Source organism: Scyliorhinus torazame, chromosome 18, assembly GCF_047496885.1.
Source record: "Scyliorhinus torazame isolate Kashiwa2021f chromosome 18, sScyTor2.1, whole genome shotgun sequence".
In the NCBI taxonomy this organism is placed as follows: domain Eukaryota; kingdom Metazoa; phylum Chordata; class Chondrichthyes; order Carcharhiniformes; family Scyliorhinidae; genus Scyliorhinus; species Scyliorhinus torazame.
The window spans coordinates 380,209-402,315 of record NC_092724.1 but is presented as its reverse complement, the minus strand read 5'-3'; the positions used below and the strand labels follow the sequence as shown (position 1 = coordinate 402,315).

The 22,107-nt window shown below is 44.2% G+C and overlaps 1 protein-coding gene across 4 annotated transcripts in view; it reads left to right on the top strand.

The window, feature by feature from the left end:
• LOC140394882 (casein kinase I) overlaps nt 1–22,107 on the top strand; it is a 151,887-nt gene that overhangs the window by 66,735 nt on the left and 63,045 nt on the right. For all 4 annotated transcript variants that reach the window (XM_072482035.1, XM_072482033.1, XM_072482034.1 and 1 more), the window contains exons 2-4: nt 1,323–1,754; nt 10,698–10,738; nt 13,017–13,086. In XM_072482035.1, the coding sequence (XP_072338136.1) occupies nt 1,571–1,754; nt 10,698–10,738; nt 13,017–13,086 (295 nt within the window). In that variant the 5' untranslated portion in view covers nt 1,323–1,570. The remainder of the gene's footprint in view (nt 1–1,322; nt 1,755–10,697; nt 10,739–13,016; nt 13,087–22,107) is intronic.

The window sequence follows — 22,107 nt, the reverse complement described above, 5'->3', positions numbered from 1 at the left end:
CATGAAGGAATTCCATTCTCCCATTTTGGGGATGCAGTTTCTCACAGTATATGTCACCACCAACAATAGCATGCATCCAGAGAGCACTGGCCGTGACGGTAGCATCAGTAAAAGCAGGAATTGCTTTAACTAACCTGAGGTGCTAGGTTCTTGTCGGAAAGCTAACGTATGAATTTAGCCCACTGATGATTCAAAGCCCTTTGTTTTGAAAAAATAGTTGATTGTCCAATAGCTGAATTAATGAACACTGCAAAGTAGGAATTTAGTGCCAAAAATGAATTTAGATGATTTGGATTGGCTACTTTGGATTATGAGAATTAGATTGTACCCTGAGAGCATTAGAGCACTAATGCTCCATGCTGTGGAATGGAAACAAATAAAGGCTTGATCCCATCTGCATTCTAATCCATGCCAAGTAAGGCATCCAGCAGCATGTGGCCTTTTTTCACAGGGAAAAGGAAAATTATACATGTTGGTTTTCAGTATTTTACGGTAGCCAATAAACAGATGGGAGAAATTGATGGTGATCTTAGAGCAGAACATTCTTTTAATAATTGTAATAATATTTAATCTTTATTATTGTCACAAGGAGGCTTACATTAACATTGCAATGAAGTTACTGTGAAAAGCCCCTAGTCGCCACACAGTGGCACCTGTTCGGGTACACAGAGAGAATCCAGAATGTCCAAATTACCTAACACGTCTTCCGGGACTTGTGGGAGGAAACTGGAGCACCCGGAGGAAACCCGCGCAGGCCCCGGGAGGATGTGCAGACTCCGCACAGACAGTGACCCAAGCTGGGAATCGAATCTGGGACCCTGGCACTGTGAAACAACAGTGCTAACCACTGTGCTACCATACCGCCCTATTTTCTTACCTATTTTGGGAGCAAAACCAGGTTCACCTATGGAAATCACACTAAATGTGATGTCGAGGTTTTAAACTACAAGCATTCCAAAATTTAAAAATACCCCTAGAATTTCAGTACATTAGAAATTCAACATTGATCGAGTTAATGTTTTCAGATTGATAATTTGAAATGAAATGCTAACCCTCTTCCGCTTTCCATAACTGTTGGCTGACCTGAGTATTTCCAGCATTTTCTGTTTTTATTTCAGGTTTTCAGTATGAGTGTTTGGCATTTCTTTGTATTTGTTTCAGCATTGATCAACTTCACTTCAACCTCATTATTTAACCTCTCCGACAATAGTCCAATATAACAAAAAACAGAAAAGATTTTAGTCCTTTCGCTCACTAACATTGAGACTTTAATTTTTTGCTATCATCATAAAATATGCTCATTGATTTATTTTGTTTTGTAGGTCTACACCAAAGAAGGACGGTGGAGGAATTCAGCTATTCCATCTCTGTTTTCAATTTGATTTAAGGATGTGTTATCTCTAAAAGAATGTGCAGAAGAAGACAAAAATGGAAGATTTGTCAAGACCTTTGGTGGTGCTAAACTTGTTGTAGCCCATTTGAATCGTGATGATATTCTAAAATTCCAAGTTTTGGCATTGTTGGTTTGCATGGCAAAGTAACCGTGGAGAAGCCAGGCTATCACAAACTTATGGATTTTGATAAGAGAGGGGGGAGGGGTGACACAGAAGAAACAAGAAGGATGTCAAAATCTGGTGGGCGGGGAACCAACTGTGGCCGGAGTACGGGGACCAGCTCTGGAGTCTTAATGGTGGGTCCCAACTTCCGGGTGGGGAAGAAGATAGGATGTGGAAATTTTGGAGAGCTTCGTCTAGGTAAGAATCATCAACATTGCTGATTCCTTCTTTTTATTTTCAGATGTGAGTGAATTTGATTTGTATGATTGACTTTTACAAACTTGCTATCTAAACTATAGTCTTGCAGAGAACTGGTGTTTAGCCTGTTTACTAAGGTTGCACTTGCACACTCAGAATATACATAATCCTTCCCAGTTTGGGCGTTCTTTTACTGAGTACATATTTTCACTTGTCTTCGTTTTATATAAGTTTTGTCATGACTGTACCCTTGTAAACATGGGAATTGATTCATGAGTATTGAATATAGAACATACAGCACATTCAGGCCCTTCGGCCCATGATGTTGTGCCGACCATTTATCCTAATCTAAGATCGGTAGCACGGTAGGACAGTGGTTAGCACGGTTGCTTCACAGCTCCAGGGTCCCAGGTTCGATTCCCCGCTGGGTCACTGTCTGTGCGGCGTCTGCACGTTCCCCCTGTGTCTGCGTGGGTTTCCTCCGGGTGCTCCGGTTTCCTCCCACAGCCCAAAGATGTGCAGGTTAGGTGGATTGGCGATGATAAATTGCCCTTAATGTCCAAAAGAAAAGGTTGGGTCAGGTTGCTGGGTTACGGGGAATAGGGTGGAGGCGTGGGTGGGCTGGGGTGCTCTCTCATAAGGTCCGGTGCAGACTTGATGGGCCAAATGGCCTCCTCCTGAACTGTAAATTCTACGAAATCTATGAAATCAACCTACACCTCTTCAATTTACTGCTGTCCATGTGCCTGTCCAAGAGTCGCTTAAATGTCCCTAATGACTGACTCCACCACCTCTGCTGGCAGTGCATTCCACACACCCACCACTCTCTGTGTAAAGAACCGACCTCTGACATCTGCCCTATACCTTCCTCCAATCATAGATTATCATAGATTATCAAGTGCAGAAGGAGGCCATTCGGCCCATCGAGTCTGCACCGGCTCTTGGAAAGAGCACCTCACCCAAGGTCAACACCGCCACCCTATCCCCATAACCCAGTAACCCCACCCAACACTAAGGGAAGTTTTGAACACTAAGGGCAATTTATCATGGCCAATCCACCTAACCTGCACATCTTTGGACTGTGGGAGGAAACCGGAGCACCTGGAGGAAACCCACGCAGACACGGGGAGGATGTGCAGACTCACACAGACAGTGACCCAAGCCGGAATCGAACCTGGGATCCTGGAGCTGTGAAGCAATTGTGCTATCCACTATGCTACTGTGCTGCCCAAATTATCTTCAAATTATGTCCCCTCGTGACAGCCATTTCCGCCCTGGGGAAAAGTCTCTGGCTATCCACTCTTTCCATGCCTCTCATCACCTTGTCCACCTCTTATCAAGTCACCTCTCTTCCTTCTTCGTTCCAGTAAGAAAAGCCCTAGCTCCCTCAACCTTTCTTCATAAGATATGCCCTCCAGTCCAGGCAGCATCCTGTAAATCTACTCTGCACCCTCTCCAAAGCATCCACATCCTTCCTATAATGAGGCAACCAGAACTGGACACACTATTCCAAGTGTGGTCTAACCAGGGTTTTATAAAACTGCAGCAAAACCTCGCGGCTCTTAAACTCAATCCCCCTGTTAATGAAAGCCAACACACCATACGCCTTCTTAACAACCCTATCAACCTCGGTGACAAATTTGAGGGATCTATGTACCTGGACCTCAAGATCCCTCTGTTCCTCCACACTTCCAAGAATCCTGCCTTTAGCCCCCCATAGAAACCTCAAAATCAACCCATTCACCTTGCACCAGCGGAGCCCAACTCCACGCCACCTGTATCCCGACCACCCAGAATGGCAATTCCTCTAAGCTCCTCTCCTATCCCTGTGCATTAACTGGGAACGCCTCACTTTTCCCCATATTCAGCTTGTGCCTCGAAAAGCAGCCAAACTTACCCAGAATCCCATTGATTCTATCAAAGCTTCCATTAGGGTCCGAAATGTACAACAGGAGGTCATCTGTGTACAGCAAAACTCCTCGGCACCCCCCCCCCCTCCATCCCCACGCCCGCCCCCATCCCCCTCGACCCCCTAATCCTCCTCGACCCCCTAATCCTCCTCGACCCCCTAATCCTCCTCGACCCCCTAATCCTCCTCGACCCCCTAATCCCCCTCAACCCCCTCAGCACCATTGTCAACAGTTCTATTGTTGGGCAAAAATTAGCAGGGAGAACGGGCATCCTTTCCTCACAAGGTGTAGCCCAGAATAATCTGAACTGACCTTGTTTGTCCGAACTCTAGTCTTAGGCATCTTGTACGGCAGCCGAACCCAATCGATAACCCCCTGCCCAAACCGAACTGCCCCAGCACCTCAAACAGAAACGCAGATTCAACCAGATCAAATGCCTTTTCTGCCTCCATTGCCACCACCACTTCCACTTCTCTGCCCTCCAAGGGCATCATAATAGCATTAAGCAGCTTCCATATATTCGGCAACAGCTACCATCCCTTCACGAACCCCGTCCAGCCCTCCCCATCACCCCTGGCATGCAATCCTCCGCGACGCTAGCACCTTCGCTAACAACATCCCATCCGCACTCAGCCGTGAAATCGGGCGGTATGATCCGCACTGCTCTGGGTCCTTATCTTTCTTTAAAATTAGCGATATAGAAGCCTGTGACAGCGTGGGGGAAGCTCCCCCCATTCCATTGACTCATTATATCTCCCAACGAGCAGTGGCCACAGCAATTTGTTGGATATATTCAAGAGGGAGCTGGACGTGACCCTTGTGGCTAAAGGGATCAAGGGGTATGGAGAGAAAGCGGGAATGGGACACTGAATTTGCATGATCGGCCATGATCATATTGAATGGTGGTGCAGGCTCAATAGGGCCGAATGGCCTACTTCTGTACCTATTTTCTATGTTTCTGTTCAACTGTCCCACTGCCTTTCCAGTGGACAACAACCCAAACTCCACCTGGAGTCTCTGCTTCCCCTTTAGTAATGATTCCTCAGGAGCCACCAATTATCTCCGGTCTACCCTCAGGATGTCCTCCACCAGCCTCTCCGCTCATACCACTCTCTATCTAAGCACTCGATTCTATATAAATCCCCCCCTTACCACCGCCTTCAGCGCCTCCCACAGCATGGAGGCAGTAACCTCCCCTGTATTATTCAGCTCCACAATTTGAGATGGCCATTCTCACCCTCTCACTGCTCCCCTTGTCCGCCAGCACCCCACATCCAACCTCCATTGCGACAGCTGAGCCGCCTCCTGCACCACCCGCAAATCCACCCAAAGACCCCAATCGCCGATAGGTGGTGGCATAGTGCAATTGTCACTGGACTAGTAAACCAGAAACCCAGGGTGATGCTCTGGGGACCTGGGTTCAAATCCCACCACTGCAGGTGGCAAAATTTGAATTTAAAAAAAATCTGGAATTAAAAGCCTAACGATGACCATGAAACCATTGCCGATTGTCGTAAAATCCCATCGGGTTCACTAATGTCCTTTAGGGAAGGAAATCTGCCGTCCTTACCCGGGCTGGTCTACATGTGACTCCAGACCCACAGCAATGTGGGTGACTCTTAACTGCCCCTCAAGGGCAATTAGGGATGGGCAATAAACGCTGACACAGCGACGCCCATGTCCCATGAACAAATTTTTTAAAAATCCATTAAATACAACAATCAGCCCGTCGTGTAAACCCACATTAGCATCTCCAAAGATCAGTGTGCCCCACACCTCCCAGTCCATGGAGTCTAATAAATTCACTCACCTCCGGCATGTCAAAATAAAACTCTCTATTCTGGTGTGTGACCCACAGATGAGCAGGATACAACACCCCAAACTTCACCCCTTCCTTGTATGGGCTGCACGGTAGCACAGTGGTTAGCACTGTTGTTTCACAGATCCAGGACCCAGGTTGGATTCCCGGCTTGGGTCAAGTCTGTGTCTGCACATTATCCCCGTGTCTGCGAGGGTTTCCTCCGGGTGCACCAGAATCCTCCCACAAGTCCCGAAAGACGTGCTGTTGGGTGAATTGGACATTCTGAATTCTCCCTCAGTGTACCTGAACAGGTGTCGGAGTGTGGCGACTAAGGGATTTTCACAGTAACTTCATTGCAAGCCTGCTTGTGACAATAAAGATTATTATTATCAGATGGCAGCCTTAGTCCGATTATAACCAGCCTGCCACTTGGCTAACTCCGCATCCAGGTCCTGGTAGATCCTCAGCACGTTTCCTTCCCAGGTGCACTTTTGTGTCTCCTTCACCAACCTCCATATCTTCTCCTTGTCAAGAAAACGATGCAGCCTCACCACCATCACCCTCTGTGGCTTCCCCGCCTTTGTCCTCCTCCTCAGCCCCTTGTGTGCTCAATCCACCTAGGGGGGACGGTCAAAGATCCCTCCCTCACCAACTTCTCCAACATACTCGCCACACTTTGCGGCATGTGTTCCCTCAATTCCCTCAGGCCACCCCACAATCCGGAGAATCTGCACCCTGGAACACTTCTCGAGGATCTCCACCCTCTCCCTCAACGTCTTCTGGCTCTCCGCCACAGGCATCATTTCCACCTCTAACGAGGCCAGCCGGTCCTCATGCTCCCCTATCGACTCCTCCACCTTCTGGAGTGCCAGACCCTGCCCCTCCAGCCTCTACTCCACTCAATAGCCGCCCAAAAGAGGCTCCATCACCTTTGTCAGGTCTTCTGAGGCCTCCTGCCTCTGCTGCTGGGACTTGCATTCAAACAGTTCACAAGTTGTTTGGTAGACCACTGGATGGGCAACGATGCCTCAGCACCCTCCACCATCTTTTCATGTGTAACACCTCGAATAAAGCTTTGCTCAAGCTACCGCTTCTTATTACACCCCACATCTGGTCAGCCATAATCTAGCTCCACTGGTGGAGTACTACAATTCCTCAGTGCTCATGCATCTCACATCAGCAAACACCCCCTAAATCGGGTCCCAGGTTCGATTCCCCGCTGGGTCACTGTCTGTGCGGAGTCTGCACGTTCTCCCCGTGTCTGCATGGATTTCCTCCGGGTGCTCCGGTTTCCTCCCACAGTCCAAAGACGTGCAGGTTAGGTGGATTGGCCATGATAAATTGCCCTTAGTGGTTAGGAGGGGTTATTGGGTTATAGGGATAGGGTGGAAGTGAGGGCTTAAGTGGGTTGGTGCAGACTCGATGGGCCGAATGGCCTCCTTCTGCACTATGGTCTATGTCTTAGCGGTTTGCATTCAGAAATCCTTCTCTACCTTACAAGGCCTCCAGTTGCTAACTAACATTGCATGCCTCTACTGGCCTATTTATTTACTCTTCACGCCGTAGCCCTCTCTAAGCACAATGGAAACGCAGTTGGAACTTAACCAACCCGCTTGCAGAAAAACATCTCTAACTATAGGTTTTACCCTTCCAGGCACAGAAAGATTAAATTAATCACACTTAAAACTATACCTTATTTAATATATATCTCTTAAAACTATCTTTGTTTTCCTACAACAATTCTAACCACCATGTGCCTGATATTATTACCGAGAACGCATCTGTAAGCAACATTACAAATTGAGTCTCGCACATTTACTAATGTTTAAAGCTAGTTGCAAATAATTCTTGAACATGCAATTAACATGGTTACTGGTTAATAGACTGGTCTCTTTCTCCTCTGCTTATTACTTGTTCTATTTAAAATTTGTTTTGAGAAAACTGTTCAAAGTATTGAAAATTATAGATTACTGGCTGAAGTTGCGACAGTTGTTGGGGGGGGGGGGGGGGGGGAAAGAGAGAGAGAACCGGAGCAGCAGGCCAGCAAGTGTAGAGACTGGGGAAGAGCTTGAGACTAAGACAAATATCGCAAAGAGGGAGAGCAGACTGAAGGAAGTTGCTGATCTCAGTGGGTCTGGAGGTCTAAAGTGTGCTTGCTTCAACGCAAGAAATATAACCGGTAAGACGGATAAACTTAGAGCTTGGATTAATGTCAGGAATTATGATATTGTTGCTATTACGGAGACATGGGTAAAGGAGGGTCAGGACTGGCAGCTTAACATACCGGGATATTGATGTTTTAAATGAGACAGGGGGTAGCAGAACGGGTGGGGGAGTTGCAGTCCTGGTTAGGGAACATATCAGAGCTGTGATGAGGGAGGATATCTTGGAGGGATCCTGCAGTGAGTCATTATAGGTAAAGCTCACGAATAGGAAGGGTGCAATCACAATGTTGGGGTTGTACTATAGGCCTCCCAATAGCCAGCGGGATACAGAGGAACAGATATGTAGTGAGATTCTGGAAAGATGTGAAAATAGCAGGATTGTTGTGGTGGGTGAGTTTAATTTCCCCCATGTTGACTGGGACTCCCTTAGTGTCAGAGGTTCCAATGGAGAGCAATTTGTTAGGTGTGTCCAAGAGGGCTTTTTGAAACTGTGTGTTGATAGTCCAACCAGAGAGGGGGCCTTACTGGACCTAGTATTGGAGAATGAGCCCTGCCAGGTGACCAAAGTTTCAGTAGGGGAATATTTGGAGAATAGTGATCATAATTCCATACATTTTCGAATACTCACGCATAAGGACAAGAGTGGTCCTCGGGTGAATGTGCTAAATTGGGGGAAAGCTAACTACAACAGAATTCGGCACGAGCTTGAGAATGTGGATTGGGAGCGGCTGTTTTCTTTTCGAGACCAGTTGATTAGAGTGCAGGACAGGCCTGTCCCAGCGAAAATGAAGAACTGAAATGGCAGGATTAGGGAACCATGGATGACAGAGGAAATTGTGAGACCAGTCAAAAAGAAAAAGGAAGCATACATAAGGGCTAAGTAACTAAAACCAGACAAAATCTTTGAAGAATATCGGGAAAGTAGGAACAAACTCAAACGGGGAGTTAGGAGGGCTGAAAGAGGCCATGAAATGTCATTGCCAAACAGGGTCAAGGGTAGCTAGGGAAAGAGTAGGCCCACTCAAAGACAAAGGGGGATGTTATGCATGGAGTCATAGAAACTGTGTGAGATCCTTAATGAGTACTTTGCATCGGTATTCACCACGGAGAAGGACATGACGGATGATGAGGTTTCCGGGTGTGTGAATACTCTAGGACATGTCAGCATAATGAAAGGAGTAAGTGTTCGACATCAAAGAACTAAGAAAAGTACAGCTCAGTATCTTAAAAATGCATTAAGGTAGACAAGTCCCCTGGGCTGGATGGGATATGTCCCAGGTTACTATGGGAGGCAAGAGAGGAAATAACTGGGGCCTTAACAGATATCTTTGCATCATCTTTGACCACAGGCGAGGTTACAGAGGACTGGAGAATAGCCAATGTTGTCCCTTTGTTTAAGAAGGGAAGCAGGGATAATTCAGATAATTATAGGCCGGTGGGCCTGATGTTCGTGGTGGGGAAGTTGTTGGAGAAGATACTGAGGGACCTGATTTATTCACATTTGGAAGCGAATGGATTCGTTAGTGATAGGCAACCTAGTTTTGTGTGGGAAAGGTCATATCTTACCAACTTGATAGTGATTTTTGAGGAGTTGACAAAATTAATTGATGAGGTTTGTCGTCTACATGGACTTTAGTTTAACAAGGTCCCTCATGGCAGACTGGTACAAAAGATAAAGTCGTATGGGTGTGCGAGCTGGATGGATAAAGACCTGGCTTGGCAACAAGAGACAGAGAGTAACAGTGGAAGAGAGCATTTCAGAATGGAGATCTGTAACTAGTGCTGGGACCACTGTTATTTGTAATATATATAAATAATCTGGAGGAAAATGTAGATGGTGTGATTAGCAAGTTTGCAGATGACACTAAGATAGGTGGAGTTGCAGATAGTGAAGGAGACTGTCACAGAATATTGATCGATTGGAGAGTTGGGCAGATAAATGACAGATGGAGTTCAATCCTGACAAATGCGAGGTGATGCATTTTGGAAGATCAATACTGTGAATTATACAGTAAATGGCAGAACCCGTAGGAGCATTGAAATAAAGGTTATTTATTTTTATTGACATCAGTTTCACTCTGGCACCTCCTAAAGGAGACATCTGGGGTTAAGTGATAATGATTTCAAAAAGGCAAAGCAGCCAGTTACATGAAAGGATTCTCACATTCAGCAAACCAAAAAGCAGCAAGCAGGTTTTCTCATTCATTTATTTAATTTCACAGATATTGAAATGAAAGCTGGTCCATACATATGGGATTAATGTAGAAGCTGCAATGTGAACAAACATTCATGGAATTCTGAAATTTAGCTTTAAGGCCAGAGGACTCATTAATCAGTAATTCTGACTTGGCGCACTTAAAAATCCAGTGCACATCATACATTGAAGTGCAACTTTTAAATAAGTGATGTTAAAAAGTGGATGTTTATGTTAATTCAGTAATTTTAATAGATTCCCACCTGTGAGTATTTTAATAGTACACCCTTTGGAGAGGTGGGGAAATCAATACAACTTACAGTTTCCTGGTTTTAACTGTACATATTTTGACAGCAGCAGTTGCTGTCAGTTACACAGTAATGACTTTGAACACTGAGGACTATCACGGTAAAATATGGACCATTATTTAAATGTTTTCAATGTGTTTAGTGTTGTCCTCGTACCTGAAAAAACCTTGAAATTACGAGTCTTAAATAGCCTCAAACAGGTGCAATTAGTGGAAATTCACAATGATGATAAATTAGATTTGAGAGCGTGACCAGTTTTGTGGACAATGTTTTTTACACTGGTTGTATATAATTGCGGAAACTCAATTTGCATGGAATATAATTTGTGTTTAAAATTCCTCAATCTTTTGAACTGGTCGGGTTAATTTTTGTTGAATTACACTGAAGAAAACTGTTCTACCTAACCCAGACTCCAGCCCATCATTTGACTCGTATGTTTTTCTACAATTAGAGCATTATTACAAAGGAATTTACATGTCAATCTGAATTAATAGCACTAGTGTATTGCTGTTCAATGATCATCTTTTCTTTTAAACTTATTGCGCTGTTCATCTTTTTCATCCAGGAAAGAATTTGTACACAAATGAATATGTGGCCATCAAACTGGTAAGTTGTATTTATTTTCCATACATTCTGGGTATAATACACACATTTAAGACAGCAATACTTATAAATAGCAGCAATAGTTATAAATAGTAGCAGTCGTTATAAATAGCAGCAATTACCCTAAATCCATCAACTGGTGATTTTGGAAGTGAATGTTAATACTATTTTGATTTGAACAAAATGCTGAGAAGTTGCATACCTATATTAAGTAATGCCAAGTGAATGAATGAGATGGAAGGCTAAAAATCCATGTCCCAGTGTTTAATGTGTACTGAACTAATATTCTTAGCTCACAGTGAAGTAAAATCAATGATTACTACAGATAAGAAAGCATGAATTGATGATTTGTACGTTCCAGTGCCAAAAAAATGAAACTTTCCCACAGATTTGACCTTTTTTAAAAAAATGAGCAATTCAACCTAAAGGACTTCAGCAGCAGAGTGACATACTTTCAAATTTGGATGGTGCTGATGAACCATACTTACACTTTCAATTTTATGTTGTCATCTGAGTTTTGGAAAACACTCTAGGATTATTCTTGATTTTAAAGTTAATTTTATAATGCCTTGGAGCATTTTGCTCCTCTCATTTTTCACCATTGGAAGGAACTGTGGTATTATTCTACAAAGCAGTAAAACTATATTCTGAGCAATACATGTAATCAAGTTGTGTTTTTCAGAATATGATGTGCAGGTTTTTTTTAAACTTGCCAACGCTTTAAATCTGCTCACCTTTAATTTTGTAGGATGATGCACTTGAAAAATGTGGAAATTATGCACCTTGTTCAGGACTGAATATGATGTGCAGGTCAGGTGGGGTTACGGGGATAGGGTGGAGGTGCGGGCTTAAGTAGGGTGCTCTTTCCAAAGGCTGGTGCAGACTTGATGGGCCGAATGGCCTCCTTCTGCACTGTAAATTCTATGATTCTAGTAGACTGGTCCTGGTAGTGGACTTGCAATCCAGTGATCCTGAGTTCAAATCAACCTGTGTCAGTTGCGAGCTGAAGTCATTAAATCTGTTAATTTGAGTTTCTTTTTGTCGCCAACTATCTCCAAGCCTAGCCATTTGTACTTGAGGGGAGGGAATCTACCACTCCTGGTGTAGCCTCATGATTCTGGTACCACACTATGTAAACAGTCATCATGAAACTAAGTGTAGCTTCCATCTGTGGCAGCTCAGGGCAGTTAATAGAGTCATAGAGACAAAGGTCGCGGTTCTAGGGAACAAAGACCCGAGCAAGCGCATTTAGCCGTGTTTCCTGGCACTTGCAGTGCCTAGAAACACGTGACTATTCAACGTGACCCGGGTTGAATAAGGGACCTGAATGGGGAACGCGTGGCCGATGCCACACACAGCCCCGTTTTTTACAGTGGGGAGCATCGCTCGCCGGAACTCCCCAGTGTAGCAAAAGATTGGGACCCCATTTTAAATAGCGACCCGAGGCCTCCAAAACAACTTTCAGTGCACCAGAGAGTTCAGCTCTCCAATCAGAACTAACGCCTATTGGAGTGTTGCTCGGCAATTAATTCCATAATCACTTGAAGTTAGATCTGTTATGTCACTGATTCATTGCATACTGTTAGGGCATATTGTATATTTTGATAATTAACAGGTTCTTTTACTGCTAATGCTTTGACTATATAACATTTTTAATTAGCACTGAGAACAAACATGCTGTTCTCTTGCTGTTAAATCAGTTGGCTTTTCCTATTGCCGCAGACCATTTCCAGCATTTATTTGCATTTTAGAAAAAAAAATCTATCTTACTGGAAGATATAAAAGGGAGAAACTTGACTGTTCCATCACCAGTCGTTGCTGATTGAAGTTTGACATCAAGCCAATTTGACCTGCTAGGGAAATGCAAGCTTTTAATTTTCCATAGAATCAACAGTGCAGAAGGAGGCCATTCGGCCCATCGAGTCTGCACCGGCCCTTGGAGCCCACGCCTCCACTCTATCCCAGGAGCCCAGTAACTCCACCTAACCTTTTGGACACTAAGGGCAATTTAGCATGGCCAGTCCACTTAACCTGCACATCTTTGGACTGTGGGAGGAAACTGGAGCACCCGCAGGAAACCCATACGCACGCGGGGAGAACGTGCGGACTCCATTCAGGCAGTAACCCAAGGCTGGAATTGAACCCAGGTCCCTGGAGCTGAGGCAGCAGTGCTAACCACTGTGCCGCCCAAGTTATCCTTTGTCACTTGAATAAATTTGAAAACTGTTACATTTAACAAATTCAAAAGGTAGCAATATCATTTATTTTGCATGTTTCCTAGGAACCTATAAAATCCAGGGCTCCACAACTTCATTTGGAGTACAGATTCTACAAACAGCTAGGAAATGCAGGTAGGAAATGAGTGCGTGTACAATTGTTTCATAATGGTGGCGGTTGTTTGGAAATGCCTGTCTTTTGTATAGTAATAAGTTGCAAAATTAATATTTTTGTTTTTAAAAAATGTTGATTTTTGTTTTTGAACATTTGGTTTTGTCCAAGGGTTTGTATTTACTGTTTTTGAGAAGGAAAATATATGAACCCAGAGTAACGGCCCTCACATCAGCAGCTAGGAACCTGTGGCCATACCACTCTGAAAAGGCCCAATGTCGAGTCAGCAGCTAGGCAGTGGATTGTGTGGTGGGAACAGAAGACAACGACTTTAGTCTTCTCCATATTAGGTTGGGTGAAAAATTAGCATGATAAATCGGAGGCAGAGGAAAGGTTTGAGTTCCCCTGACTTTGCATGAGCACAGCCTAAAGATGTGATTAATAGAGTATGATTGCTTTCTGTTTGGGGGAAATACTCATCTGTGTGCTAAAGGTTGTGAAGGAATGATTGATCAGATGTATCTCAATCGCAATATTGGTTGCTGGCAAAATTCTTTTGGGAGGAAAACTTAAAACCCATGATTTTCCTCTGTTTGACTCTAGTTCTTCCAATCAAGTGCCTTGCCTGTCCACTTTAGAATTGTGTGTCCATCTGCCTTCCTAATATTTTCCATGACTTCCCTTTCCATTCTTGTCAGCTTATTCTGATTTCATCCCTAGTGTGTTTCTAGGATAATTACCCCCTGCAACCTAAAGAATTCTCGTTTCAAATATTCATGTATTTTCTCGTTTCAAATATTCATGTATTGCCTCCAGGATTGCATTTCTTCTGAGTTCTTATCTGGTTTGTGTTCATTACAACCATAAATTTACCACCTTTGATCACTAAAGCCTCTAATGTTTCCCTGATTTCGATCTGACTTTCCCTGTAAACATGGTTTTCAATTATCTGGCAGTTGGTGGTAGACTTTTAGGCATCTGCTCCAAGTAACCCTTGAGCTCTTGTATTGTTTCCACCACTTTTTATTACAGGGGAATAATTGGTTAAGCATGGAATCCATTGTCACCAGTGTTTAGAGAAAATGTAAAATAACAACTCTTAAAATACTATTCTTGACATTCTCTTTCTTCTCTTATCAGTTCCAATGTGTGATGTGTCCTTATTCATACCATGTTTGGAATAATATTTTCAAAATAAACAATTATTCTAATGGTGATAAATAATACACACAAGGTCATCAGGGATTCCCACCAATTATTTACCAGTCTAATAAAAAAAGGTATAAGATAGCAAATATCTGCCAAGTACTAAAACTGTTTGATTATGTTCAGTTACAATTAATATACAAAACACAAATGATCCAACAAGGAACTGAACCAACACAATGTTTGAAAGCAAAGTTAGAATTTATCCATAATGTGTTACAATACCCTCCTGAGATTCCGTTTTTTGAAAAATTACAATGATAATTTACTTTACTATGGCGCCTTTAACATGTTTTTGGGTGTTACGGTAGCATAGTGGTTGGCACTGTTGCTTCACAGCTCCAGGGTCCCAGGTTTGATACCCGCTTGGGTCACTGGCTGTGCGGAGTCTGCGCGTTCTCCCCGTGTCTGCGTGGGTTTCCCCGGGTGCTCCGGTTTCCTCCCACAAGTCCCGAAAGATGTGCAGGTTGGATGGATTGGCCACAAAGGTTCTGGTGGGGTTACGGGGATAGGGTGGAGGTGTGAGCTCTTTCCAAGGGCCAGTGCAGACCCGATGGGCCGAATGACCTCCTTCTGCATTGTAAATTCTATGATTCCATGATACTTGGTGGAGATTCGAAGGAGTATCCTCAGACTGTGGAATCTTGAATGGATTTGCCATGATAAAATTGCCCCTTGGTGTCCAGGAATGTGCAGGTTAAGTGGGGTTACGGGGAAAGGGCGGGGGAGGGGCAGAGATACGGTGCTCTTTCACATGGTCGATGGAGACTTGATGGGCTGAATGGCCTCCTGCACTGTTTTGGTTCTATGAATATTATTGAGATAAAAATAGGCGATTTTTGTGACTGAAAAGAAATGGGGTCAGAAGCTGAGTTCTTGGTTAAATAGGATCCCAAGTTGCGAACAGTTTAGTTTAGCCTCATCCAGTGGCTAGAAAGAGTGATCGAGTTGGCAGCTAAGCAGCGGAATTGGCAGCAGGGCAGAAGACAATGATTCCTGTCTTTTCAGTATTTAGTTGGATGAAAAGGCAGCATGATAAATCAGAGGCCGAGGAGGGGTTGCCTTTCCCCTGACTTTCCATGTGCAAAGCCTAAAGATCTGATTAATAGAAAATTCTAATTGCTTTCTGTTTGCAAAGAACTATCTGTATGTTAAATTACTTGAAAGTTGTGAAATAATGATGTATCGGATGGATATTGTGCTGAATTCAAGATGGAGTCGGCAGACATTGGAGGTTCAACCTAAACAGAGCTTTATTTAGAAGATGTTAACACTAATGCTAGACTGCCTGTTTGCCTGTGCAAACGGCCAATGATGTCACATAAACGTTCTTAAAGTGCCCCTGTTCAGCTGCAACGCTGCTTGTGAAGAAACGCTAAAACTACGTACTACACAACATTTCCTCCCCCTTTTAAGTCGAGGTTCTGACACAATAAGCACTGTAACATTGACTATCAATTAGCAACATGAACAATTATTCATCAACAGTCAATATGTCAAACGTTCTGGAGGCTGTCCTACTCTTGTGTGGCTGTCTGCAATCCTCAGCCATCTGCTTTTTTGATACTTGCTGCAACATCTGGTGTCATTGGCTTGGTGTATGTGTCATCAGCGGTTATCTTAACCGGAGTTGACGTGGTGACCTGTGGTTGACTCTGTGTATGATTCGCAATTGAGTTTCTGTTTCGCCCCACTTGGTTGAGTTGGTGTTGGGTTCTCGGGAATGTCCAGGTGGTCTCTTGGCACAGCTAGATTTGGACTCTGTCAGTTCTGCCTCTGACGGATTGGTTCTTGTGGATCAACTTTTGGTGACATGTGTTCTCCATTTGACATCATCTGGAATTTGTATGGTGTAGGAGACCGGTCCTGTCTGTGCTAAAATGGTGACAGAAATCCACTTTTCACTCGTGGCACAATTTCTTGCCAAAGCTGCTTCAACCTGATGAAAAACACGATGTTTGACCTTGTTCTCCCGCCGTATGACTTGATCCTGCTGCCTTTTCTCGACAGTTGATTTTGTTTTGGGTGTTTTTGGCAAATTAGATACTGTGCGTAGTTGACATTTAACCATCAGCATTCCTGGATCACGTGAGCAGGAATTGACTCAAACGTCTAGACAATGAACCATGTTCTCTGGTTACCTTTAACGAAAGTTGAGAAGTCAGATCTCAAAGGTAATGATCTCAGGATTACTAGCAGTACCACGTGCTAGTCAGAGTAGAAATAGCAGGATATATCAGATGAATATGTGGCTGAAGAGATTGTGAGGGGGAGGGTTTCAGATTCCTGGGGAGCTGGGACCAGTTCTGGGGAGGGTGGGACCTGTACAAACTGGGCAGGTTACATCGGGGCAGTATTGGGACTTATGTTCCAGGGGGAGTATTGGCTGGAGTGGTTGGGGAGGGTTTGAACTAAAATGGCAGGGTATGGGAACCCAATGCAAGAAGTCAGAGGGGGAGGAAACAAGGACGAAATCAAAAGACCAATAGGAGAATAAGAAAAGTGATAGGCAGAGAAACCAAGGGCCAGATTCAAACGGCCACAGTGAAAAAATATTAGGTGCTAGACAAGCTTAAAGGTTTTGTATCTTAACGCGCGGGGCATTGAAATATAGCGGATGAATTGCACAAATAGACATAAACGAGTATGATATAATTGGGATTGCAGAAACATGGCTGCAGGGTGACCAGGGATGGGAATTGAACATCCTGGGATAGTCACTGTTTAGGAAGGACAGACAAAAAGGAAAAGGTGGTGACATGGCAGTGCTGGTTAAAGAGGAGATTAACGCAATAGAGAGGGGGATATTAGCTCTGACAATGTGGAAGCTGTATGGGTAGAGCTGAAAAACACCAAGGAGCGATTGGGGAGGGTTTAAACTAATATGATGTGGAGATGCTGACGTTGGACTGGGGTGGGCACAGTAAAAAGTCTTACAACACCAGGTTAAAGTCCAACAGGTTTACTTGGAATCACTAGCTTTCGGAGCACAGCTCCTTCATCAGGTGAGCTCCCTCCTAATAGTTGCCAGATTAGGGATAAACCTTCCGTACTAATTTAGTAAACCTTACCAAGATCAAAGTTGGTTGACATTTTGAGGTGCAGGTGGCTCAGCTTTCGAAGGCGAATTATGCAGCCCCTTGGCGTCGATGACATGACCCAGATATTTAATTGAAGATTGGGAAAATTCGCATTTGCCTTTTCGGATTCTTAATCTATCATTTTCTAATCTCTGGAGTGTGGAATCTAGGTTGTGGAGATGTTCTTCCTCATTTTTCCCAGTAACCACGATGACATCCAGGTAACACTGGACTAATTCAATTAAGATTTAGTCCACAGCCCGTTGGAACAATGCTGGCCCTGAAATGATGCCAAATGGTCATCTTTTGTATCAAAATCACCCTTTTTGAGTCACAATCATCAATAACTGTTGTGAATTCTGACCCACATTAATTTGAAGATTTGCTTGACTGAGGTTGTACTGCAATGTTGGTCTCCAGCTTACCCAGTGGAAAATGTCATCAATCAGGGGTAGAGGGGACTGCTCTGTGCACTGTACAGGATTAATAGTGACTTTAAAATCGTCACAAATGCGTAACAGAAGCATCTTTATTTCATTGTGAATTTGATCAGAATAGCCCACTCACTCATGTTAACGGGTTCAAGGACTCCTGTTCTGACCAGCTATTCTAATTCCGCCTCTACTTTGGGGTCTGATTGCGTACAGCACTGACCTAGCCTTTAAGCATTTCAGCTATCTTCCCTCCTTTATCTTTAACTTTGCTGAAATGTTCTTTGTGCCTCCCAGCTCACCGTTGAAGACAGTGGCATGTTTCTTCGAGATTTTGAGTAGGCCTGATTCAGAATCTGTCATGAGATTAACCTCGGCCCAATTTAATCTGATTTTTTTCCAACCGAATTCTCCCATTCTTGCTGGATAATTTCCTTTGACAATGGACAAGGAGTAAATTCAGAATGGGTGAGGGCTTTGCAGAACACAGTCAGTCAATCTGCGAGTAGTACCCAGACCTTCCTGTCGCTGCCATTTCAGCTCACCGGCCTGCTCTCACGCCCACATGTCTGTCCGGTGAAGCCCAGCGCAAACTGGAGGAACAGCACCTCCTCTTCCGAACATCAAGTTAACAATTTCCGACTGTGAACTCTCCTCTGCCGTCACCCCATTTTTATTTCTATGAATTTATTTTCATTTCTATCATCGGTTCGTTTTCCCCTCATCATTGTCCCCCCACTCCCTGCCCCCACCCCACTTGAACCATCTGTTCCCTATTCCTTGTTGTCCTTTGACACTGCTCACCTTTGTTCTGCCATTAACACATTCGGATCCCTTAATATGCCATGATCAGCTCCCTTCTCAACCTAAAGAACAAAGAGAACAAAGAAAATTACAGCACAGGAACAGGCCCTTCGGCCCTCCCAGCCTGCGCCGATCCAGATCCTATATCTAAAACTGTCGCCTATTTTCTAAGGATCTGTATCCCTCTGCGCCCTGCCCATTCATGTATCTGTCTAGATACATCTTAAATGACACTATCGTGCCCGCCTCTACCACCTCCGCCGGCAATGCGTTCCAGGCACCCACCACCCTCTGCGTAAAAAACTTTACACGCACATCTCCCTTAAACTTTCCCCCTCTCACTTTGAAATCGTGACCCCTTGCAATTGACACCCCCACTCTTGGAAAAAGCTTGTTGCTATCCACCCTGTCCATAACCTCTCATAATTTTGTAGACCTCAATGAGGTCCCCCCTCAACCTCCGTCTTTCCAATGAAAACAATCCTAATCTACTCAACCTTTCTTCATAGCTAGCACCCTCCATATCAGGCAACATCCTGGTGAACCTCCTCTGCACCTTCTCTAAAACATCCACGTCCTTCTGGTAATGTGGCGACCAGAACTGCACACAGTATTCCAAATGTGGCCTAAATCCTATACAACTGTAACATGACCTGCCAACTCTTGTACTCAATACCCCGTCCGATGAAGGCAAGCATGCTGTATGCCTTCTTGACCACTCTATCGACCTGCGTTGCCACCTTCAGGGTACAATGGACCTGAACTCCCAGATCTCTCTGTGCATCAATTTTCCCCAGGACTCTTCCATTGATCCATATAGTCCGCTCTTGAATTGGATCTTCCAAAATGCATCACCTCGCATTTGCCTGGATTGAACTCCATCTGCCATTTCTCTGCCCAACTCTCCAATCTATCTATATTTTTCTGTACTCTCTGACAGTCCCCCTCGCTATCTGCAACTCCACCAATCTTAGTATCATCTGCAAACTTGCTAATCAGACCACCTATACCTTCGTCCAGACCATTTATGTATATCACAAACAACAGTGGTCCAAGCACGGATCCCTGTGGAACACCACTAGTCACCCTTCTCCATTTTGAGACACTCCCTTCCACCACTACTCTCTGTCTCCTGTTGCCCAGCCAGTTCTTTATCCATCTAGCTAGTACACCCTGAACCCCATGCGACTTCACTTTTTCCATCTACCTGCCATGGGAAACTTTATCAAACGCCTTACTGAAGTCCATGTATATGACATCTACAGCCCTTCCCTCATCAATTAACTTTGTCACTTCCTCCAAGAATTCTATTAGGTTTGTAAGACATGACCTTCCCTGCACAAAACCATGCTGCCTATCACTGATAAGTCTATTTTCTTCCAAATGTGAATAGAGCTTATCCCTCAGTATCTTCTCCAACAGTTTGCCTACCACTGACTTCAAGCTCACAGGTCTATAATACCCTGGATTATCCCTGCTACCCTTATTAAACAAAGGGACAACATAAGCAATTCTCCAGTCTCACCCGTGCTCAAAGATGCTGCAAAGGTTTCTGTTAAGGCCCCAGCTATTTTGTCCCTCGCTTCCCTCAGTAACTGGGATAGATCCCATCCGGACCTGGGGACTTGTCCACCTTAATGCCTTTTAGAATACCCAAAACGTCCCCCTTCCTTACGCCGACTTGACCTAGAGTATTTAAACATCCATCCCTAATCTCAATGTCTGTCATGTCCCTCTCCTTGGTGAATACCAATGCAAAGTACTCATTAAGGAACTCACCCATTTCCTCTGACTCCACGCATAAATTCCCTCTTTTGTCTTTGAGTGGACCTATCCTTTCTCTAATTACCCTCATGCTCCTTATATACGAATAAAAGGCTTTGGGATTTTCCTTAACCCTGTTAGCCAAAGATATTTCATGACCCCTTTTAGCCCTCTTTATTGCGCGTTTGAGTTTTGTCCTACTTTCCCGATATTCCTCCAAAGCTTCATCAGTTTTAAGTCGCCTAGATCTTATGCATGGTTCCTTTTTCACCTTAGCTAGTCTCACAATTCCACCCGTCATCCATGGTTCCCATATCTTGCCATTTCTATCCCTCATTTTCACAGAGACATGTCTGTCCTGCACTCTAATCAACCTTTCCTTAAAAGACTCCCACATTTCAAATGTGGATTTACCCTTAAACAGCTGCTCCCAATCCACATTCCCTAGCTCCTGCCGAATTTTGTTATACTTGGCCTTTCCCCAATTTAGCACTCTTCCTTTAGGACCATTCTCGTCTTTGTCCATGAGTATTCTAAAACTTACGGAATTGTGATCGCTTTTCCCAAAGTAATCACCAACCGAAACTTCAACCACCTGGCTGGGATCATTCCCCAATACCAGGTCCAGTATGGTCCTTTCCCGAGTTGGACTATTTACATACTGCTCTAAAAACCTCTCCTGGATGCTCCTTACAAATTCTGATCCATCTACGCCTCCAACACTACATGAGTCCCATTCAATGTTGGGGAAGTTAAAATCTCCCATCACGACCACATTGCTCCTACATTTTTCTATAATCTGTCTACATATTTGTACCTCTACTTCATGCTCGCTTTTGGGAGGCCTGTAGTAAAGTCCCAACAATGTTACCTCACCCTTCCTATTTCTTAGCTCTACCCATATTGCCTCAGTGCTCGAATCCTCCATAGTGCCCTCCTTAATCACAGCTGTTATATCATCTCTGACCAGTAATGCAACTCCTCCACCCCTTTTACCTCCCTCTCTATCCCTCCTGAAGCACCTATACCCTGGGATGTTTAGTTGCCAGTCTTGCCCTTCCCTCAACCAAGTCTCAGTAATACCAATAACATCATATTCCCAGGTACTAATCCAAGCCCTAAGTTCATCTGCCTTACTTGCATTAAAACAAATGCACCTCAGACAACCTGTCCCTTTGCGTTCATCATCTCTTCCCTGTCTACTCTTCCCCTTAGTCACATTGAGTTTATTATCTAGTACCTTACTGGCTTTAGTTGCTGCCTCTTTACTGACCTCTAACTCCCTAATCTGGTTCCCATCCCCCTGCCACATTAATCACCCTATTTACATTCCCTTTGTCTTTCTGTCCACGAGATCTTTGTCAGTCTCCACCTATCGCTGGCCCTCTGTCCAGCCCCCTCTCCCCACCAACAGTATAAATCTGAGTTCATTCAGTGAGTTGGTTCACGCCATTGCTAATGTTCCACACAGGTTTCCATCCAGCCTTCGTCTAATTGTATCGACATATCCTTCTATACCTCTCTCCCTCATGTTTATCTAGCTTTGCCTTAAATGTATCTATGCTGTTTGCCTCAATTACTTGTGGGAGCGAGTTCTGCATTCTATCCTTTATTAAATCTGGTATCATTTGCAACTGGGTGCATCTTCTCTAGGTCTATCCTATGAAACCATTTCATAATCTTAAAGACCTCTATCAGCTCACTTCAGGTCTCTACTTCTCTAGTAAAGTTCCCAACAAGGCCAGATTTCACTACTGAT